This window comes from Corapipo altera, unplaced genomic scaffold (assembly GCF_003945725.1).
Source record: "Corapipo altera isolate COAL_440 unplaced genomic scaffold, ASM394572v1 55, whole genome shotgun sequence".
In the NCBI taxonomy this organism is placed as follows: domain Eukaryota; kingdom Metazoa; phylum Chordata; class Aves; order Passeriformes; family Pipridae; genus Corapipo; species Corapipo altera.
In genome coordinates, this window is record NW_020884882.1 from 14746407 (window position 1) to 14770458 (window position 24052).

The window sequence follows — 24052 nt, forward strand, 5'->3', positions numbered from 1 at the left end:
ATTCCTGGAACTGCTTTTGCTTCTCTCAGCTGCAGAACAGCCCCAGCCATTGCTGGGTGATACTCAGTTTAGAGGCAAGTCTGCTCAAAATTTGGGCATCTGCTTGGTCTGCCATGCTCTCTGTATAAATCACCTAACAAAAAAACCCAAAACAAACCCAGCAGTCAGCCAGCCTTGCATCCCATAGTTTTCTAACCATCTGGAAGACCAGGTGGTGATCCCGTAACATCCCACTGACTACAACGCTGGAGACCTCAGGCAGGTGTGACAGGGACCTCCCAGACATCATTACATAGAAATCTATCTATTTAAAAATTATTTTCCAACCAAGAAAGCTGAAGTTATTTTTTGCAATGATACTTTCATTTAGCAAATACACACTGCAACTATTGGAAGGCTCAGATATATTTAGGCTTATTTATTTACCAAGACCTGCATGTAACTCCAGATGAAATTATTCCACTGACCTTAATGTGATCAAAGCCCATAAAATATTCCTATGGATCTCCTGGATATCTATGACGTTTTCTACTGAAGAGCTTAAATCCCTCTTTACACAGACACAAACTTTAAAAAAAACCACCTTAAATGTCTCTATTCCATAAAACCCACTATGCCCTTTATGACAAATTTCCAAGTATAACATTCGAGATTCAGAATTCTGAGTTAGGCAATACTCACCCTGGATTTTATTTCAGCACTAACAGAGCATGTTTTGTGAAAAAAAAATATATTTTTAATGCTTTATTTCCTCAGAGACATTAAAGTAAGGTTTTGATTTGGAATTATGCCTGTGCAAGAGAAGGAACTTCCTATTTTTATACATTGAAAAAAGACAATAACTAAGTCAGTCTGGGCTGGATACACCTGTAAGGCAAATGAAGAGAAGGTGTTCTCAGCTTACCCCTCCAACCTTCTCAAAGTGGGAAGCATCTCTCTTGAAGTCAGTGAGGGTTCCATTGAAGTACCAGGTGAAAGTGATGTCCAGGATGGGATCATGCTGAACCTGGCACGGCAGCACCACGCTCTCCCCAACGGTGACATCCATGTTGGAAGGTGCCAAGGTGATCCTCGTTGGCTCTGTGGAGAGCAGGAATATTGGTTAGTGGGTTCCTGTACTGCTGAGCTTTGCTTGCTCCTGATATTCCACTGGAAATGCCGCTGTCGGAGCGTTGTGTCCTCGCACACTGATGAGTGGGAGCTGCCTGACACTGAAAAGGTGAATTTTAACCTGCTGTGTGCAAACCAACACACTTCACAAAGCCAAACCACTGCAACCCACAGCCATTCAAGATGTGTGTGCCTCTCAGCTTTGTGTCTCTCAGCTTTGTGCCTCCAAAACATTCCTGTTTCAGAGCAAGAAGCAGCAGCCCCTGGGAAGACGAAGAGGTGGGAGTAATAAAGCAGCTAATAAAGTCCAGAAACCAGGGCAAATCCACATAAGGAATCCATTGCATTGGATATTTAGGTCCATACATCATATAAAAGGTAAACAGTGCCATTAAGAATAGCTGCTTGCTATTCCAGACTCATATTATTGGAAAAAAATGTCAACTACTATAAATACCGTAAAAATAAGATTTAATTCTAGGAATTTTGTATATAATTCTATTACTTCTACATAAAGGGACATGAATCACTTAGAATTATCTGATATCCCAGTGCATTACATATCCTGTATATCTCTTAGGTCCAAAAAGAATTATTTTGTTCAGTGAATTAACAGCTTCACATTTCCAGTCTGTGCTCCTGAGTTTGGAAAATTTTTCAGATATTCAAATCTTTGAAAAAGAATGTTATGAGAAAACACATTCTTCAGATAAACTTCACAAACCACTGGTTCTTTTAATACATTATCTCAGCCAGCAATGGATGACTTGGAGGAAGGGGCAAGACCCTTTTAACAATTCTGTGTGCAATTTGCTTTTGACTTTATATTTTATTTGCTTGTGGAGTCCCTGAATGCTCCCCTGAAGCTGGAGTTTCTATCACATCTTTTTCCATAAGCAAACAGCACACAGACTTCCTTTGGGCTAAACAGATTTTCAACTGGAGTATAAAATTACCTCAAACATTTTTTGATTAACATTTTTTTATAACAGATTTAAAAAAGCCCAAGAACTTACAAGCATAATTGCACTGTTTAGTATTTAGACAAGTGAGAGAAGGGAGGAAAGTGTTCAGAACTCCCTCACATCTGAGAATATCTTTGTGAAAGACAGAAAATCCCTCAGTCTCTTTCCTCTCAATAAAAGAGCTGTAACAAATATCCTTTTATCTTTACAGATTGCTAAATGTAAAACTTCTCATACTCTTTACATTCCACAACATTTAGTAATTTGTCAATAAGCAAACTCAGACTCCTGTCACAGAGTTTGCAATTCCAAGTCCATCCCTTCCCACAGACCCTCCATCCCAGTTCACCCACCAGTAACTATTAAGTTTGTTGAGCCACTGGTTGTTCCAAACTGGTTTGCTGCCAGGCACGTGTAGGTTCCAGCATCCACTTTGGTCACATTGGCTATTCTTAGTCCTCCATCCTTTAACAGCACGATTCTAAAGAATTATGAAGAGATTTTAAAATTTTAAAATACTCTACTGTTCCCTCAGATATATTAAATTGCATCAGAAGAAAACGAACTCTATTCCAGCTGAAACCAGGGCAATCACCAACCTGGTGCTTGAAAACTTTATGACTATTCACTGACAATACACAACAAATTTGAAGCCATCCATGTATTACATGTTTTGGACATCAGCAAAGACAATGTTTTAGAGATGTATGTAGGGGGATGTGTGTGTGTGTGTGTCTGTGAGAGAGACAGAAATCCCACATTAACTCCATCTTTTTCAGCTGCACCAATTGAAACTAGAATAATCTTCAACTGTTAAGTTTTTTACCTCATGCAGTCTTGAACAGCAACTTTGAAATAACTGTCTCTCACTACCATGATGATACAACAGGATTTTTCAGAAGATTCCTTCATGGAAGGACTTGTAGGAAAGAAAATTCCCTTCACCTCACACAACCTCCACCAGTGAGAGCTGTGCTCAATGGGCAGACAAATGGAACAAGCAGAAAGGTGCTTAGAAAAGATGTGGACAAGAGAAGATCCACAGTAATACACAGACAGAGGAGTAGAGATTATTTCCTTGAGAGCAGCACTGGAGGGGTGCACAGGTAAGGATGATTTTCCTCCCTCTTTCCCCATTTCTAGTCCTCCCATCTATCATATCCTCAGCTGCAGGGGCTTCTACCAAGTCTCACGAAGACAACCTGAAGCAGCTGTACAACAAACTGCATATAAAATGTCCAGAATAATTAACAAAAGGTTCCTGATACATCCGAGTCAAGAGCTTTAGAGCTTCTCTCTCAGATCCCACCAACCCATTTCAGAGGCACCAGATGAACCACACTGAGACCACTCTGTTGGCTCCCTAAGCACCTCAGCAAGATGGTGTTTGGAAATGCCCCAAACATCCACAGGGAGCTACAGAAAATCAACAGAACAGTAAATAACAACACTCCAGGCACCTCTCAGTGCAGCAGTTGGAGTCTTGCACAGTTGTCAGTGTAAGTATCAGCTGAGAAGGCAGCAAATGTCATGAAACTTAGCACAGAAGAGTTGTGAGGATTTTGCCTGCATGTGCTTCATTATTAACCTACTTCTTCATTCAGTACAAAATTAATTAATTGCACATGCTTGCTGCTCTTTTTATTTTTAACACACTTGAGGTAAAACAGTATCAATGGATCTCTGTAATTTCTCCCAGCTGAGTTCAGTTCTCTCTGGTTAAATACCTATTACAGAAGGATGGGGAATTCTGCTGTTTTAAGTGGAAACTTAGATCACTGCTGTTCCTCATGAAACTTGTCCTGAGCATGGGATAAGCCCTCTACAACTACCTCAAAGGGGGCTGTAGTGAAGTGTCAGCCTCTTCTCCAAGGTAACAAGTGGCAGGATGAGAGGAAACAGCTTCAAGCTGGGCCAGGGAAGGTTTAGATTGGATATTAGGGAAATTTTCTTCATGGAAAGGTTTGTCAGCCTTGGCACAGGCAGCCCAGGGAAGTGGTTAAATCACCATCCTTGGAAGTGTTAAACCATGTGGCACTTGGGGACATGGCTGAGTGGTGAACAAGGTGCTGGTGGTGGTTTGACACTTGGACTTGATGATCTTAGAGGTCTTTTCCAGCTCCACAATCCTATGATTCTGTAAGCAGGACGCTCACTTGAGCAAACAGGTTCCTGGCTCTCCTGGCATTCACACCACCAGCTCAGTGGGAGCAATTCTCCCTGTGCAGCTCCACACGTGGGACAGCAGCTGAGGAAGGGCAATCCAAGCTGGAAACCACAGCTCTGGCTCCAGGCAAACCTGTCCAGGCTTTCAGCACTGAGGGCAGGCACAGCTAAGACACTCCTCAGATTTAGTTATGCTGGCAAAATAAACGTTGGCCCCTAAAAGGTGTAGCTTTAGTGAGCTGCACACCATCATCCATTATTTATAGTGATTTATAGTATAAATAATACAATGGTATTTTTAAAAAGAGCAAGTCAGCTGAATCTGTATTTCAGAGAATAATTCAGTGGGTAAATAAGGGCAACAGAACACGACTGAAGTCTGATAGGTTCAGTGATCTTACCCTTCACCCTTATCTTGTCTGACCCCCAAAACCACATTCCCAGTCCCAGATCACGGAGGTGTCACCCCACCAGGGCTCTGTGGTTACACTGCCCCTCTCCTTTAATGCACATTCACCTAATCCTCAAAGCCACGTGGAGACTGTATTTGAAACGTCTGAAAGCAGAAACCTGGATCCTTCCACAGCTGCACTGCTCTAACATCATTTTAGAAATCATAATATAGAAATAAGCACAACTTTTAATTGTTTGGGTTTTTTTTTCTTAATTATTTCAAATTGCATTTTAGATTTCCTTAAAAAACGGTGCTGCAGCTGAGATACTTCCTTTGGGTAAAGGTGGGACAATAATGAAATCAGCAGATGCAAATTGCAGGAGACAAGAAGTCACCCTGTTAGAAGGACAGACAAAAGCATCTTACTGGGGTGAGAAAGGGACTTATAAATAGATGGTTTAATCTTCTTCCATTTGGAAGTAAAGAACTTTGAATCCTACAAAGCATCCTGAGGTACCTCAGCCAGTGTGGTGGCATTTGGAGCACATTCCTAAGGAGGATGGGCTCCATCCACTGACCTCCCTGAGGCTTATTAACTTGTTTTGCAAAATTCCCAAGTCATGTTTGGCTGCACTTTATACTAGATGGAACATTTTAAATTAATTAAATTGGACCATATGGTTTATAGGTGTTTTAAATGTGTTAAAGACATGAGTAATACATTTTATAGGTAATTAGAATGACATTAAAAAAAAAGGTGTTAAAATATATCAATTATGGTTGCAAGCAAGCCAGTGAGTTGCATTTTCTAGCCAAAGCTTGTGTTGCTTCATCTACTTTGAAGCACTTTCCAGTAGAAAAAATACAACTAAATAAAACCCAAGTGTTGACAAAGCCTAAGATCAAACAAAAGGAAAAAGCAGGATCAGGGAATAAACCTGAGAATGTCTATTGTTTAATTAAAACAAATCACTTTTAGAGTGCTCTGAGCTATTTGCAAGTCTAGCTTGCCTAAAATAATTAACCAGTAGGCTTATTAAAACCCTGATATAATTAAGAATCAAGTTTTTTTCCCAGAGTTTAAAAAAGGCAAACAAAACCCCCAAAAATCAATTTGAGATAGATATGATAGTCAAAATAAAATCTTTAGCTGGTAATTTAGAAAAGAGAAACTTTTTACTTTTTCAATGACAAAACAGTAAATGCAGTGTAGAGCCTCTGGAAACCCTAAATCCAAAAACAACTCTACCCCCCCTGCTGAAACATTAGACAAACCAAAGCTTTCAGTTTACTGAAAATTATTAGATAATCACACACTAAACCAACCCTACAAGGGCTGCTCTGTGGCCAGGAAGAGACCTGGATCCCTGACACGAAACCAGAACACAATCTTTGGCATTCCTGGGATCTCCAAGTGTTTTTCCAACACATTTTGCTCAAGGCCAGCAGTTTTCTAAGTGAATTCCATTTCTACAACCTGCACACTTTTGATGCCCTGGCAAATGGCACCAACCTTTATCCCTGCAGGACAGAGAGAAGGGGTGGAGTGAACACTTTGGCACATTCCACGTGCACAACAGGAGATGGATTCAGGACCTGTTTGGCCATCGGATCAAAGCATCATTGAAAAAACCATCCCCTCTTGCTTGCTCTTGAGCAAAACTGTGGGAAATTGATCTTGGCAAAGGGTCTTTTTGTTTTCCAATAGTCAAAGGATGGCACAAAACCCCAACCAACTAAACAAACCTGAACTCACACCCACGGCCTGTGACCGAGGTCAACAGAATGGGGACAAGGATCAACCACTTCAGGATTTGGGGTTCCTGACCTGAGAGCCTCATGTTGGTAAAATTATTGCCACTGAAACTCGCTGTCATTAATGAAACTGTTAATGAATGCAAATTAGTTCATCTTCCCAAGACAATGCTTTATTACTAAAATAAGAGACATAATCAAACTAAGGAATCGCTGCCTTTTTCATTTGTCAGATTGTTCAGGAAAAAAGCCAACTATTTTAGATCCTCATTGATATGATAATAAACATGAACAGACTCCTTTCCAGTTCATAACACTTCAGTACAAAGGAACAGTGGAAAAGTGGGTCAGAACTGTCTTTTTATATATCAATCAAATTCCAACTAAATTAAACCAGATTAATTAACAGGAAAGTCAGCAGAAAAAAAATTCTATTTAAGTACTAGTAAGTAAATGCTTTACTTTCCACATCACAGTATTTCAAACTGTAACACAAAATGAAATAAAAATACTTAATTCAAAACTGTAGGGAAGATAAACCAAGTAACTGATACTTCTGAGAATCGTGCAACTCTTAATCACGAATTATTTCTTTCCTCCCTTAATTTGACATGACTCTGCCACAATTAAAGATGCTAAAACTGAAGTTTTCTTTGGAGAATTGCACTGTCAAGTCTCTTAGCTAAGTTTTTGTAGCATCCTATGTTTTTCTTGTCTTGGTAAGTCTAGAAACTTCCAGGAATAAAAGTGGATTTGTTTACAGGTGAAACTTTGTTCTGCATGATCTCAAAATCCCTTCTAGTAACCCATTCCTGGTCAGATATTTGAGCACAGGACCCACTACTGCCAATATGCAGCAACTGTCTAGTACTATCTGACAATTAAAAATCATACACTTACATAAAATATTAAGGAAATCTTTGAAAGGATTATGTCTGTGTTGCAACATATTTTACTATGCCTTGTGTTTTGATGAGTTAAACCAGCAGCAAGAGCACTTAACCTTGGTTAAACATCTAATCCTCCTTTTCTGAAGGGTAAAAGAAAAACAGAAAGTTCACTCTTGTGGAGATGGAGATGTCTCAGGCCAGTTTTTCAACACAGAGGAACCTGAAGGCAACGCTGGTTTGCAACCTCTGCTCTCTCTGCCTTGGTGACCCCAGGGAGTGTGGTCTGCCCTCAGCAGAAGCTGCTCCAGTTAATTTGGAATAAACAGAACCTAGTTGTGGGCTTAATGACATCATAGGAAACCTACTTTGGAAGAGTTTTTTAAAGGCTTTGGTAATGTCAGATGGTTGGCAAAGAACAGCTTGAAGAAGCACAAGCTGCTGGTCCACACTGTGACCATAACATGGAGTGAGAATTGGCCTGTGCCAGGCAATGGGGGCACTCTCAGTGCCTGATCTGGCAGCCAGAAAGAGAATTCTTGCTAATTCTAAACTAATATACTCATTACATCACTCAAAATTATTTATTTCGAGGGTCCAGTTCTGGTGGGAGACATTTCTTCCTTCAGCACCTGATTTCTGTCTTTCCTTCTGCATGTTACCCTATGCTTTCACTTCTCTCTGCATTCCACTGCTCTTTACTGTTTAGCTCTCTTTATTCAAAATATTCTCCAAAAAAAAAAAATCACATACTTTGCAAAATTAACAAGAAACAAGATTGCATTCTTCAACGCTGAGCGACTTCTCAGCCCAGAGCTCATGAATCCATTTTGAATTATATTTTCTTCCCTCCACAAGACATATCATATTCAGCTCATTTAATTAAAATTTACTGAGTCATTATCCAAATCTTTTACACACTGAAAACGCAGCACCATTTAAAAATAAATTAAGAATACGAGCAACAGTGCCATCAAAATGAAACTCTCTCAGGCTTTACTCAAGTAATGTGGTCAAAACCTCCAGCGAAACCTAAGTTCTCTGACAGTAGAATACACTGAATTAATGGAGTATTTGTGCTTTGTTTTTATCATTTAAATAGGAGTTTTATTAAAACATATCAACTCTACCCCTGCTGCTGCATTTCACTGCCCCCATTCTCTGACAGCACTGAGGAACTTCACACACCACCAGCAAACTTACCAAAACCAACAGGAGTGTGGATTTAACTACTTGATGACACATGAATTTGGGAAACAATACATCTATTTACCCATGTGGGATATAGTCCCAGAGCTGTGCCCTTGCAGGAACTGACTTATGGAGATGAAATAACTTGAAATTCTTTGAAGTCTCCACTTGCTCTTCACAAGCAAATGGTAATAGCTGACATTATAGTTGACAACATTTGATAAGGGATGGGAGTCAGTCTCTGTCTCACAATTGATTTCTGGCTGTGTCTCCTCAGGAGGGCTCTGTGAGCTTGAACCCTTCTGTAGGGCTGAGCTCCAAATGCAGTTAAGCTCCTTCTGCCCCTCCACCTCCTCCCAGGGGTAGTGCCTGCTGGATTCTCCACGACCAGCATTCCCCTTTTAGGAACTCATTCCTCCTGTTTTCTGCAAGTAAATAAAAAGAAACCCTCCCCAACAGACTTCTCCACTGGAAATGTAGTTAATGGCTGAAAAATGTACTGCTAATTGGAAACCCTTTCCTGAATTGCAGGAATTGTAGAACTGCAAGAAATCCATGAATTGCAATTATTCACAGCAGACAGCAATGAACTCCAGTGCTTTCTGCAAAGAATGCCACTTCTGCTTCTCTCTGAAGGCGAGCGGACTTCATTTAGAATAATTTAGGATTACTGGCTTGTTATTGTGCTTCCTCTGGAAGCCATTTACAGTATGTTGTCAAAAATATAGTGGGAGACACTCTGGGTCATATGTTGGAATTACCTGCACTTTTCAGAACTAAAAGCTGTAATTTATGTTCATAAATCTAAGCGGGCAGTGTTGTGTATGTTCAATTCATTTTTAGAAACTGAGCATTACTGCCTCTAGCCTGGTACCATCACTCAAATGAAATTGGTGGGCAGTGCTTTGGAAAGGCAATCCAAAGCAAGCACTAAGACCAGATGTGATGCCCAGCCAGAGAGAAAGCTCAAAGACAGACACAATGTGGCTGAAACTCTTCTCCTGGAGATGTGTGGAGTCCTACGAGGTCTGGCAGTGCCTGGAAGCTTTGACTTGTCATGACTTGAACCTACACAGGCTGATGATGGGCGGCTCCAACAACAGGGACAGGATTGGGAGGGATACAATTCCACTTGCCTGCCTTATTATAGAAGTGGTACAGAAGAATTTTCCTAAATGGAGAAAATCAGGTGCTACACATTTTTTGCACATGCTTTACAAAAGCAGTCATCAAAATAAACCCCACTGAGAATCATCAAAAAGTGACAGGTATCAGATAAAATTTTAGAGATCATTGTGGTTCTGTGTTATTGACTTCTTTATTAATATTATATTATTTAATTAAAGGATGATGGGAGGTTTCACATAGAAAGGAGAACCAACCAGTGCTATTTGGAATGAGGTTTTGCTCTCCTGCAGGCCTGCAGCCAGTGAGTGAGGCTGTGTCAAACTCTGCCACAACAGATGCCCCATCCTCTGCCAAACTGCCACATTTGACAACACTTAACACCAGAGCACAAGAAAACTACTGTGATCCCTGAGAACAGAGAGCCAGGGCTGCGCAGGTCAAGATGACAGTGCCCAAAGCTTCTGGGTACAAGGAGAGAGCTCCAGCCTCATGATGGAGCAGAGACTGATGGAGCAGAGAAAGGTCTCCACTGCAGCCTCTGTAAGTTTTGATCTATCTGGTAGCAACTTCTGTGTTTAGAAATTGCAAAACCAAACCACAATGTAGTGTTTTACAGGAAAAAGACTAGAAGAATTTTGCCTAATTTAGAACTAGCTTCCTGATGACAGGCTAAGCTTTGTACAACCCAACACAAATTCCTAGAGGAGCAGGGATACATTCCTTAAACCACAACACACTGCCATGTTAATCCTCCTTCAAAAACAAAGTGTTCTGTTTCCTCAGTCTCATGCCTGGACTTCTGGACACTCCCTGTCCATGAATTATCCTGCTAAGTACAGGGTGACACCAGAGTGTTCCAAGAGGAACGCTCACAGTCATCCTGTCCCCACTGCTCCCAGGCAAACACTGACTTTCCACGGCTGTTGCTGTGACTACAGTGTGCATTTAACTCAGATATTCCAGCAACCACCTGCAGAAAGGCTGACCTGGGGCAGCCTGAGCTCCCAAACAGTTACTGTGCTCCTCTGAGTGTTCACAGCCTGTTCCATGCACTCAAGTGCAGCTGAAACGTCCGAAGTACCAACGTGCCTAATTTACACTAAATCAGATGTGGAACCATCTCAATCACACCTTCCATCCAAGGAGTTTTTTTGCTGTCCCAGTTCACTACTGAAACTCTGAGTCTGTGTAAATGCTGAAATGTAAAACACAAAGCCTGAAAAGCCAGTAATCCCCAGTGTGGGAGAGATGCAAAGCAAACGGCTGCTCCAGAGCAGGGAGGAACAGTTCTGTGTTGTCTTATTATACAATTTAATCAACAGACTTTGTGCAATTTCAGTTCATGACTAATTCAATAATGTTTTAATGGTTATTGCTGGGAAAAAAACGTTTACATGTTGTTGGAAATCAATAGCTGGGGATATGGGTGAATCACAAACTCTCCGCTGGGAATTACTAACCCCAAAACACATTCACTATCACGTAAACAATGGTGACAGATATTATCACTGGTAAGATCACAGTTGCTTGAAAAGAACCTCTAAGTGCATTTTCATTTTCTTTTCCTGTTTTCATCTGCTATTCTCGACCTCCCAATCATTAACTTTTCTTTCTTTTCTCAGCCATATTATCACCAGGGCTGTGACACACCTCATTTGCCTCCTTGTCAACATTTTCAGAGCATTTTATTGAAGGTTTTTAGTACTGTTCTATAGGCTTTGCCTTTCCAGTTTTCTATCAGTACCTGGTTCTCTCTAAATCTGGCCAAACTCTACATTAAACTGAAAATAGCATCCGCCCCTTGACCTTAGAGAAAGCACTACACTTGCACTCTCAGTGCTCTGATACAATGACAATTAAAAAACAACCGGAGAACCCCTCCCCAGTCAGCCAGACTTCACAGAAACTTTACAATTTTTGGATCTACAGATGACACTACAGCATAAAAAGACATAAAAAAGCTTCTTGTAAGATTAAAACAAATAAACCAATGTAACTTGATACCTTTCATTTTCGTGTAGCTGCTCACCTCCCTTCTTCCAGGAACATTTGGCCTTAGGGGAAGCTTTGGGTTTGCATTCAAAGTCAACTGTGCTGCCTATTTGAACCTGGATCAGCTTCTTCATCGGATTCTTGGAAAAGTCTGGAGCAGAAGCTAAAAGAGAAGGGATAGTAATAGTGAAATAAAGCACTTTTAATTCTATTAATGATACTACTATTTAGCACTTACACGACACCTCTCAGATTCCAAACATAATCAAAACCATTAATTCGTTCAAACAGATCTCCTGTTGGACAATCAGGCATCTCTCCTCCTCATCCAGGCACACAGGCTGTGCAGGTGCCTCTCCTAACGAGGTGTGTAGAGCAGGTCACACCGACCCCATCCGTGACCCCAGCCAGCCTCCAGCCCCTGCCTGACTGCACACACTGCTCACGGGGAGCAGACCTGTCTCAGCTCAGGAGTGTCATTAAACCCCACAGAACTGAGAGGTTTCCCGTTGGGAATGCAGTGTCAGGTGACATGAAATGACAGCACGGCTCGTTCTGAGGGTGGACAGGTTTCACTGACCAAAAACACACGTGGGTTCTACCTACACCTACAAAAGGAAATTCAGTATTTTAGGAGACCAAGGCTGAGGGAGCACCTGCTGATGGACTGTAACCTTAACAATAGAAAGGCAATAACTTGTGTCCCCAAAACACTCCGCTCTGACAGGCCTGGTTTTGAAATCAGCTCAGGGTACAAATCACACAAGCACATGGAAGTCATAAGTTCTGTGTTCCCCTCGAACAAACACTTGTCACTGTTTTAGACCCAAGCAGATGCTGACTGACTGAATGACAATTTCTCATCCCCTGGATCAAGAAGGGCTGCACACAATGGCTTTTAAATGCCTGGGAGCCTCAGAGCAGGAGGTGAGAGCTGCTGACCAACTGCAGAGCCTCCACACCACGTCAGGGGTTTTAATCTCCAGGCCTGTGTCCAAACCCCCAGCTCTGCTCCTCCCCCAGTGAATAGTTTAGAACCTTCTGTTTTAAAGCAATGAATGATTGGCCTGCAAATCCTCTGGAAGCAGATGAGTCAACTCCTCAGCACTGCAGATAAAGACATCAGGTTGACAGAAATGTTTATTTCAGTGACAGCATCTGAGCGAGGTAAATTTGAGATCATGAGGAGGTGGAACATGAGGCAGGTGGAGGGGGTGTGGAGTGGGAAAATGAGGGGGTTTTTTAGTGAAAAAGGAAAATCTTACCTACAACCCTGAGGTCTGCACTCGAGTAGATGACACCATGTTTATTTTCAGCTATGCACTGGTATCTGCCAGAATCTGTCAGATTTAGATTTGATATTGTAAGTGCACCATTTTCAATTTGGATCCTTCCCTGAATATTAAGAAAAATATCTTTATTGATGATATATTTCCTGTGAAAAATTTAAAATAAGTAAGGAATATAAATAGGACAGCATAAATACAATACATGGGGTAAATGCAACAGCATAATCATGAGAACAGTTCTAAAAGAAGTGACACAACTGCATCATGATCTGGTAACAGTCATCAAATAAGGAGGCTTGGCAAGAGAGTATATGAAAATGATTCTTACTTGCTCAGTTTCACAGAGGCTTTGCAATCTTAAATACCCTTGTATTTCCCTGGAAATAGGGACAAAATCCCTCCAGCCTCCTCAGGACAGACCAGAGTATCCAAACTATACAGATGGCACTGGCATTTTGTACTATTTAGAGATTTCACACATGCCATTTGCTAATGAGCTCCCCCTAATACTGTGCGGAACAAATTCCAACAGTCATTAAACACAAGACAGGGACTTAAGTGCCTTAAAGCCAGCAAAGCCACTGAAGTATCTGGATCTTCCCACCTTGCTTATCCTTGGAAAACTGCATCAATTACAATAAGAAGTGACTAATTTGAGGAGGGAGTGGTGGAACTGGGGAGAAAAAGAACCAGTGACAATGACAAAACCAAAGTACCACAACCTCTGTGAAAAAAAAAATAACCAGGACCCAAACTAAACGCCTAAAAATATTTTCTAATAGCTTTTTTTTTTTTTGATCTGGACAATGCAGGCACAATGCAATGGTATCACCCCCTGGCTTTTCCTAGGGGCATGTACACACAGTTGGCCCAACACAGGGGGACTCCAGCTACCTCTGGGCAGCCAGGACAGCTCAGCTCCTGCCTTGACAGGTCCCCTCCCAGCTGAGCGTGAGGTGTTCAGCCAGTCAGACAAAGGACAAAACAATCCCACAGAGGAACAAGCCTTAGTCTCCATGCCTTGATCCTCTCTCTAGCTACCCAAGCCACAGTTCTTGCTCTTCCTCAAAAAAAATGTTTATGGAGAAGGGGAGTTGAGTGGAACAATCCCAGCAGATCTTTGTGGAGAAGACCCAGCATGAAGGATTCTTGTAGTCAAGGAGCAGAAGACACCGGATCACTACACAGAGAGAACTCCTCTTCTGCTGGCTTTCAGAGAGTCAGTCCTTCAGTATTTCCAGAGGCAGTCGTGCTTCTGCTCTGACATGATGCCAAAAGGCTGGACACCAACACCCAGAAGTGGAGACTGAATGATTCTAAGGTGTTTCTGTACTTACTGAGGTAAAAAAGCACTTCACCTCAGAGACTCTGTGTGAGATTCTGTGCTCCCTCATTTAACCTGTCCCCAAACCACCACCACTCCTTTCAGTGACCATGTAAGTCCCTGAATGGTGAGAGATGTTTTTCACAGCCAATCACTGAATTCACTTGAGCAGTCACTCTTTCTTCTTCAACTCTTTAGTGCCAGTGTTGAGCACGAGGCACTGGCCAAGGGCAAAATGCCTCCCTGCAATGGGCTGGTGCCTGTAGTTTATATTTCTGATAATCTGAACGGGGCCATTTTCCAATGAAGCAGTGAGATTTAAAATCCATAATTTAAAATCAATCTGCATTTCTGACCTGGAGACCAAATATCTCCCCTTCTAAGTTCAACCTCTTTTCCCTGTCACCAAATGCATTACTTTCCAGTACTTTAACAACTGTATTAAAGCAAATACCTATGTTGTTGTTTATATTTCATTCTTTGCATCAAGTAATGAGAACCCAATGAAGCTTTGAGATTTTTGTCTTTTTTTTTTTTTGTCAAGAAGTTTCAATATGTTTTCTTACCTTCAGTGAAATGACAACAGCAATTATAGTAAAATCATTTAAATTCTCTATCCCTCATTTATGGTTCTTTATGTACAATTTTATTAAGCTCCCTTCTCCAGTCATTCCTTACAGACTTCTTTCTATTTCTCTGTTGTTGCTTTTGAATCTGCTTTTAGCTGGGATGTTTCTGTACAACATAATTTGTCTTTGTGTTTCTGGTATTGCAGCTTTTGAAGTTTCCACCTGGATACTCTCAACAAACATATGAAAACCAGTACCAAATACTCCTCCTGACTAATTGCCCAGGCTTCTGAAAATTCTCACATTTGTATGAATAACGTTGATTTTACACAGTGTCACGTTTTCAAAAGAGAATGTTACCTCTGTTGACAGTTGGTCCCCATTCTTCAGCCACCTGTATGATGGTTTGGGCTTCCCACCTGCTCTGCAATCCCAGTATAAGGTGTCCTCTACAGCAACTTCAACATCCTTTATGGTCTGGATCCAGTGAGGCTTTGCTGCAGATGAAAAACACAGCAGAGACCCAAACAAGTTATTGTTCCACACCAGAATCCAAGGGTTAATAATTTACAGGGAACTCATCAGTTTTCAGCACAGACTGGTCTGTACCAACAGAGGTTCTTACCTGCTTCAAGTCTCCTAATGAAACAAGTAACTTGCTCTTCCTTTTATACATTTTTTACTACAGCAGTAAACCAAAGAAAATTGAGAGTACAAATCACTAAAGGTGGACCAGTGAAACCAATATTAAAATCACTAATGATTAAACAACACAACTTTGAAACGAGGGAAATGTAAGAAAAGGACATTAATGGTGAGACTGAAATTAAATAAGTGATGTGGCTAAATCATCAAATTAATGCTGAAGAGAATCCTTTAAGTCCTAAAAAAAAAATAATGGTATGTCAGCCTTAGTGTTAAATACCATTTAAATTGTCTTCTAATGTGAGGCAGCACTTAACAGGATGAATCCATGGATATATGAGATTGTTTTTGAAAGCATTAGTCTTGGCACTGCATTTGGGTGATGCAAACCAGTAAAAGAAAGTCCATAAAACCCACTATTTTTTGAACAAAACTTGGATGTATTAACATACATCCTTCAGAATTACTCAAAATATGGTTAAAACTGTAAAGATATTTAAAACATCTGTCACGGCTTTCATAGGGTGGTGCTGGGAGAAAGCTCACTTGGCAAATAAATATCAATGCATGGAAGACAACATTAGTTTATTCTTTTATTCCTTTAGGGTTATTTCACACAACAGCACAACACTGTTTTACAGGTAATTTGTGAATTTTCCTTGAATTTATTCAATTTACTAGAAAGTTTATAATCTCCATATATGCTATTTCTCCAGGAAAAGATAAATTCTGGACATTGCATATGGAGAAAAGAGATAAAAGAGTAGGATGGAACTTGGCTGCAAATACACAGTTACAGGCAAAGAATTTTCCAGAGACAATTTGATTATCTTAAGTTAGTCATTTAGGAAAATCTCATAACGCTCTTGTATCAAAACAACTAGCAGGGAAAAAAGTCCCTGGTGATGCAGGAAAATATTATTTAATACATGAGTTTTGGAAGCACAGAAGGTCAGATTAATTCCCATTGAACTTCCCACTATAGTGGAGTTACACCAGCAATTAACTCAGGCCAGGGAAATTAATGACTTGCCTGTGGCCACCAGGGAAGTCTGAGCACAGCTGAGAGCTGATCCTGTGCCACTGCCACAGGCACAGCACCAGCCAGCCCAGGTCTGGATGAGGGCTGGGATGAATTTCATTTAAAAAGATTCATTGTAAATAAAAAGATTCATTGCAATTCATGCAAATTTCCTCTGCAACGCAGCAATAACACCTCGACATGCCCACGCACAGTTCCATACTTCTGTGGCAACAAGGTTTAATGCTATTTATGATTTATGTATCCATACTTGAGGATTAACTTACTGAAATATATTCACTGAGATATTAACTACTAATAAATATTGGAATTCAGCCAATATTTACTGTGAAACCCTCAATTACTGCTTTTTTTGAGGATTAACACCCTTCACTGATTTGGGGCTGATATACTTTTTGCCCCTTCTTTATCAAGGTCAGCTCTAAAAGACAGGATAAGCTGAGCTTTGTGTCAAATGTATTTTTTACTGGTATTAACTGTGGCTTAATCTTGAAAGTTCACGTTACAACACTGGAGTTCAAGAAAGAGCCACTGCTTTATATCACATTGTCCTTTGGAGTATTTGCCCCCCATGTGCCATGAAAATGAAGGCTCAGGACTCCATGTCTTGTGCTTCCTGCACTTTGTACACCTAAATATTTATGCAACGTTCAGCAGCGCTTGAATTACTGATGGATCCATAAATGTGGAATATTTCACACCTGCTGCCTATCTCCACTTGAAAGGAGGTTAAATATAGTCTATTTTCAAGTTCAAGATCTTGGATTCAATTCCATTAATAAAAAAAACACTGTCTACACCATAAATCATGTTTTAGGACTCTTTGTCAGACAGTCTCCATAGGAGGGTTTCCCGAGTTTCCACACAACAGGTTAAAGCAGAAATGCACAGAACAGATTCCTAAGGCACAATGTGAGAAATTCACGGTGCTTGTTCGTTCACAAGAGTGTTGATGGAGACTTTACTGATTTCCTTCAGAAAGGCTCTTTTTCTCTTCAAATCACTGACGGAGGAATTCAGCAGAGAGAAAAATACCCTTTTCAACCTGCCACATCTCAAAATCTCTAAAAAAGAACAATTCGACCTACCAGCTCAAAATTGAGAAGGCAGCTAAACAGGAGCAATTCCAGCTGGGAACACCCTGATTTGTGGCCAAGGTAAAGATGGTTCACGTTGCAGCAGCTGAGGCATGTGCAGACAGAAGGTCACCCATCAGTAGCTCTAAATACTCTCCCAAAACAGAGGCAGGACTTGCCAAGGCCAGCACTGCCCTTTTTGTTCAGCTCTGCCTGATGGTACCTAAATGATTCTGAAAAAACAGCTTTATTCCTCTTGAGGTCTGGTCACTATTAGGCAAATGTTACTGCTCAGAACATCTGGTTCCACCACTGCCACATCTGTGCTCCTGAAGGAACGCTGATGACTTGGGAACAGCCTCATTGTCTCATGGAACTACTGCATGGCTTGGTGTCCAACTTGGATCTTCGTGAGGAGACAGGAAGGTATCACTTCTCCCTCCTTGAGCAACATGAAGGCAACACATCTTCACTGAGATGAAAAAAAAGATGATGACCTGTAAACTGAGAGGTTGGAAGTTAATTGTAATGGAGTTTGTAGTTCAGGGTTTGAGACTGTGACAGGAATCCGTATTTTGTAGTAATATTAAGAATTCTTCAGAAGCTGCTGTGCAATCGTCATGAAAGATTCATGTGAAGCTCCCTCAGGATGAAATGCTTGTAGGTAAGTGATTCTCTAAAGCCGTCAGCTCCATGGCCAGTCACTTGGAAAAGCACCAGCCTTGTACTTTGCTTCAGCTGTTTTAGCCTAAAATATTCCTTGCAATACTCACGGTCCCAGAGGCGAGAAGTGAACAAGTGTGTAAGTTCATAAAATTTATCCCAGAGAGAAAACTCTGCCATCTTTTTTTTTGGAGGTTACGATGACCCTTTTCTTCCAGCTAGTTAGGCCAGGCACATCTTCCTGAAGAAAACAACTGTTGCTTCATTACACTCTGGAGCATCCCTGTAGGCCACGAGGAAAGGAAGAAGCATCTTTTCAGATGTTTCAGAAACCCTTCGTGGTGTTCTGGGGGTTGATGTGAATGAAGATCAACTGCAACGAGTGACTGTGAGGAAGAACTTGGAAGCAGTGGCTGGGGAAGTCGACACTTTGCAGCAGCTGTGTTGGGATTTGTAAATTATTTGTGGATTACGACGCATGAAAACGTGTAATTTTAGATATGATTTCATTCAGAGTAGGGGTATTCAATAAAAACCTTTTCATTCTGTAAGCCACAGGAAAAGCACAAAGGAAAGGTAGAGCTTCAGGCCCATGACTTTTGCCTCTCCCAGAGAGTACTGAGGTCTGTCACTCCTCTGCTGGGAGCCAGAGGACCATGGGAAGCTCTTTCAGAACAATCCCTAACTGGGGCTCACATGAGATGCTTATACACATATCCTTCCTTTGCAATTTACACTCTGGAAGCTGGGCTGGAAATCTTTGAAAACACTCTGGATGGCTCAGCAATAAATCAGAGCTGAAAGGAACTTTCCACAGTTCAAGAGAAAGCAGCTATGGAGCACACCAGGGGGAAAAAAAACCCCACACCCCAAAAAGTGTAACCTTCATTTTTCCAGGAAGTCTATCTAAAGTCAGGCTGTGACACTCAGACTGATGCCTGCAGCAGTGATGAACCTTATTTCATCTCAAAACTCCAAGTGACTTGAAGCATGAGTGACTTTTTTCTCTGATAAAAAACCAGGCCCTAGAGAAGCATCCAACACATCCCTGAAAATGTCCATTTTTTGACTCCCATTCAAAAATAAAAACGCTCTCAAGCAACAGGTAATTCCTACATCATTGGGAAAAGTTGTAGGATCTAAAAAGATGGTTATGTGTCTGTGCAGCAAGGCAATTACATTCTTAGATAGCATGAACAACTAAATTCTAGGTTGATCAAACTCAGCAACTTATTGATATTATTTAGTCATTAATGGCTTTGCAGTTAATATTTCCAGACATCTCCATACACAAGACAGAATCAAACTATCAGACAAGAGCTTTAAACAGGTTCTTCTACACACACAGTGGGGTTTCAGTAAAATTTTGCTGGGAGATTATTAAAAAATAATTAACAAAATCTACCAGTACTTTTTGATATAGTAAAAAAATTATGCAGAGTCTACAAACTACTGAGGGGGTTCATCTTTGTTGTCACAGTCCAGCACTGCAGAGCAAAAAGGGGAACAGCAGTAGGGCTTTCTTTGCCCCTGTTAAACATTTTACCTTGGTACTGTCAACCATGACTTCTGTTACATCAGCAAGTGCTAATTAAGAATATATTTTCTTCAATTATGCTTTAAATTAACTGCTTTACATATCTTTACCATGCTTCATGTTTAATTGCATCTTAAAACACAGAAATGTGGTTGTTTCACCGCCTCTCATTTTTCTGTGCCATGGAAATGTCTCTGTGGACTCTTTCTTCTTCCATTATTTGTCATGGAAAGGACTAAAAACGATGACAAACGAACACCCTAATAAAGTGAAGGCAAATTATTTATATATTCAGGTTTCATATTCAATCAAAGTTAGATAATCTTGTCCTATTTTTAGCACAATCTGAAATCCCCTGAGGAGAAAACTGGCATTAAATGCTGGAACTGTAAAAAGGACAAAAAAAAATGAACACTAGATTTTGGGCTTCTCTTGATAAAATCCTTCATGAGAAAAAAAGAAAGATTAACAGTCTGTGATTATTGTTAGGAAAGAACCCAGAATACCTGCTTTAGAGTATCTATTTTAATTATTAATATCAACTAGGGGTTGAGAGTTATATTTAAAACCCACAATATATTCAAAAAAACCCAGACTCATTTAATTTTTTCAGGAAGACAGTTACAGATGTGCACAGAATTTCTAAACCAGACTTATAAATAAGCATTCTTGAGAAAATGACTATGGAGATGATTAAAGTTGAGTCTATATTCAGGTGCTTTGTGGCTTCAAGACTCTAATTCATTACTGGACAAAGAGGCAGGACAGCACAGAAAACGTAAGTGTGGGGGGTTTTTAACCAAACAATTTATGCACTGGAAAACCTGATTTTCAGATTTCAAATTTTCACAGTTTCAGCTCATAAAACCAAGCAGGAGAACAGGAGTGTTTTGCTTCCTAACAGAGCAACGAATGTTTCAAGCTTTTGTTTAGGATTGACTTTATCATTTATAAAGAATCTTTAAAATCTGCAAAGAAAGGAAAACCTATTTTCAAGTACGAAATTTTTGTCAATATATTTCCCCCCTGAAGACTTATTTTTCACACTATTTCACTATGACAACTTGGAAAATGTTAACCTCAACTCCTCTTACACTCTTTTTTTGAGTGAGCCAGAAACCCGCTGAGAGGAGAACAGATGTTGTCACTACTGAAATAAAAAGACATTTGTTCATTTGTAATGCTTATATTTTTCTATATATGATTAGCAGACACGCCTTAAACTTCTACAAACCAACAGCAGTCACCATCCACTACCAGCAGCAGATTTGTGTCATTTTTGACAACACTGGTACTTTCTAGCAGATGGGTATTTTTTCCTCTATGTCTTCAGTATATTGCTTTAGTTTCCCCCAAATCCTCATCTGCTTTTAGAACAACTCCCTTAAATGTTGATCTTTTATTGGAAGACTGAGTGGGATGTGGTTAGATTTCTTTACCAGACAGATTTTTGGGTTTTGGTATCAGGCACAGTGGCAATCCACCACAAGAAATTGTCTTTATTTATAGAACATCATTAATCTACGAACAGCATTAAAATCCTTCAAATTATCAAACAGAGTTAAAATGATCCTGAATCCAGACTTGCTGGCATTCTATCTGTAACAACAAAAGCAAGTAACAAAACAAGAAAGATTACTTAAATCTATTTAATTCTGCACAATGGGTTTCATGAAGCAGAACAAATGAAATGAAACAGTTGGAGTGCCATTACTGCCATTACAGGTCTCATTATTCTTTTTAAGATAAACATCCATATTAGGGATGACTCTAACATGGGCAGACATTTGTAGTGGAATATGAACTCTATTCCAGGGTTCAGATCCTGTTCTAGATCTGCAGGGAAAATGTTCACACTGATTTACGTGTCACAAAACTGCGACTCGGTTGCTTTTATTGATTAGCAACACCCTTGATCTCGACTCTGTGTCCTTTTAATGAGCAGAACAGAAAGTGGGAAGCAGGTCAGATATCTCAGGAATGCCCACTGTTGTAATTACAAGGACTAATGAACAAATGTCTTCTATTTTGTATCTAGTTTACATTGATGTTTGTACAACTGCCCTGATTCAAAACTGGCAAAGGAATGGCAACACAAACCGATGTACAAAACACAACCTGACTGGAAGTTTCAGGCAGCAATAAGGTCACTCTATAAAATCAAATGCACAGAGCCCAGTTTGGAATGACAGATGACACTGGCAGATGAAGCAGCTTGGATCTTTTGCTCCATGTTATCCACAGGATTTCTGTAAAAGTTGTTTAATTACAACTAGTATATGGAAAATTCACGTTACTCCAAGTCTCCTGCCCAACTAACCTTGGGCGTTTCCAGCAACGGGGTATTCCTTCAGTGTAACTATTAATCTGGAAGTTGGCAGGGGGAGAAATCTCTTCTCCTTCTTCTTTATAAAATCTGTTGTGCTTTGAACTAAAATCTTCACTGACTAAAATCTCCACTGCAGCCCCGTGTGTTTCAGTTACCAGTAGCTCCCCACATGGAAACAGTAAACAAACAACACTTGCTCCAAGTTGCAGAGCAGCTCCGGGCCTTTTGTACAACTAAAAAAACCCATCTCTTTGCTCCAATGTTCCTACAAGAGGAAAACATTCCAAAGCACAGTCAGAAACACTGTTTAAATTGCCATTTACCTAAACAAAATTATATTTGCTGAGATCTGGTTTTAACAAAAATTGTCAAATACCACTTTGTTGTAAATCAACTCTCTCTTTACACCACCACCAGTGTGCTTTGCTGATACTCATTTCACTCTACAGCCTTAAATACACAAGAGACTCTGTCTCTTTTCCAGCTATTAAATCTCATATTATTTCATTTCCTATACTGGATTATATTCTCTCATTTATTTACTCATTTTAAAATAAAATTGGCTGCTTTGAAAGCACAGGATGCAGAATATCCATCAGTAATCTTTTCATAAAGCAAGATAAAATTTGTATTTCCTATAAATGTGAGGCCTCAATGATCCCCCAAATTAATCCAGCTGACTGAAAATTGAAGGTTTCACCAACGGACCAGCAAGAAATGTTTAAAAAAAAAAAGTCTTTCCATCACAGAAAAATAAGCACAAGCACCCTCTATACCACTCTGGGCAACCCTTTTGAGCCTTAAGACATTCCTTAGAAATCTTATGCAAGGAAGTGGTGCAGAAGTTCTCATTTTCTGTGAGTACTTAATATGCCACGGATTTTTAAGCACAAATGCCTGATGGTACTGCAGAAGCTGTAAAGCCCAGAGAAGTTTATATTTCATGGTTAAAGAAGAGTGGGAGAGAGGGAGCACAAAAGTTTCCTACCATAGTAAGTGAGGCGTCCTCTTGCAATGTTTTTTCCCCTTGAGTTTTCAGTTATACATTCATATAGTCCTGCATCCTCCTGCTGGAAATTAGGGATTTCAATCATGCCATTGGATTTCCTCAGCTTTATTTTGCTTGGAAAGGGCAGACCATCAGTTCTTCTCCAGTTAATCTGAGGCACAGGGCTAAAGAGAGAGTAATGGGATTTTAAACAGCTTTGCTTAAAGTCTCTGATTGTCATAATGAGATACTTAAACTAAACTAAACTCAGAAGTGACTAAAGGCTTGTGTTAAAGCAGCAACCACACTGCACAGGACAGATGGTCAGACACTGTGGCACCTGATTTCATACTTCTACTGTTCCATACGTTGTATTTGTGGGACCAGATTTTTCATGAATATCTGAGTGAATGTCCAGTAACTGTAAAAATGCCTTCAAATCAGCACTGGCCTCCCCTAAAGATGGGTGACATCTACCACTAACTTCCACAGAGGCAGAATCAGTGCAAGTCTTCTAAATTCCCATCCTCCAACAGCCATTTATTTATTCTCTGATTTTGCAACTTTCCTTTCCCTCGACGGGGAACCAAAGCAATAGTGTGTGATCGAGTTATCAATCTGATATGAGCACCTGACAAAGCTGTCTGCAAACAAACCACAAAGTGGTAAGTAAATACATTTACAGAACCATAAATGCATTCTCAGATCATCTGTGAAAGAGAAAAGATATCAGTTGTGTGTGAAGTATCATTCAGAGGAGGAATGAATTTTAAACTTTATCTTGGCTATAAAGGGAGAACAATATTATGAAAGCATCAAGGACATTTAACAGGAAAATTCAGGCAACATTCTCACAGACTTCAACACCATTTGTTTCTGCACAGAGAAGGCAGACCTAGGTGAGAGGTCATATGCAAACCCACATTGATCTTATTCAAGTTAATTTGAAATGAAATGTAAATTCCTGTGCTGCCAACACACATATTTTAATTCTAAACAAAA

The 24052-nt window shown here is 40.2% G+C and overlaps 1 protein-coding gene across 1 annotated transcript in view; it reads right to left on the reverse strand.

The window, feature by feature from the left end:
• Positions 1–24052, reverse strand: part of CNTN3 (contactin 3) — a 104349-nt gene that overhangs the window by 13415 nt on the left and 66882 nt on the right. Inside the window, exons 6-11 of the mRNA XM_027640359.1 lie at positions 23051–23235; positions 15131–15267; positions 12854–12983; positions 11601–11751; positions 2429–2556; positions 905–1080 (exon numbers count right to left, since the gene is read on the reverse strand). Coding sequence (XP_027496160.1) covers positions 905–1080; positions 2429–2556; positions 11601–11751; positions 12854–12983; positions 15131–15267; positions 23051–23235 — 907 coding nt within the window. The remainder of the gene's footprint in view (positions 1–904; positions 1081–2428; positions 2557–11600; positions 11752–12853; positions 12984–15130; positions 15268–23050; positions 23236–24052) is intronic.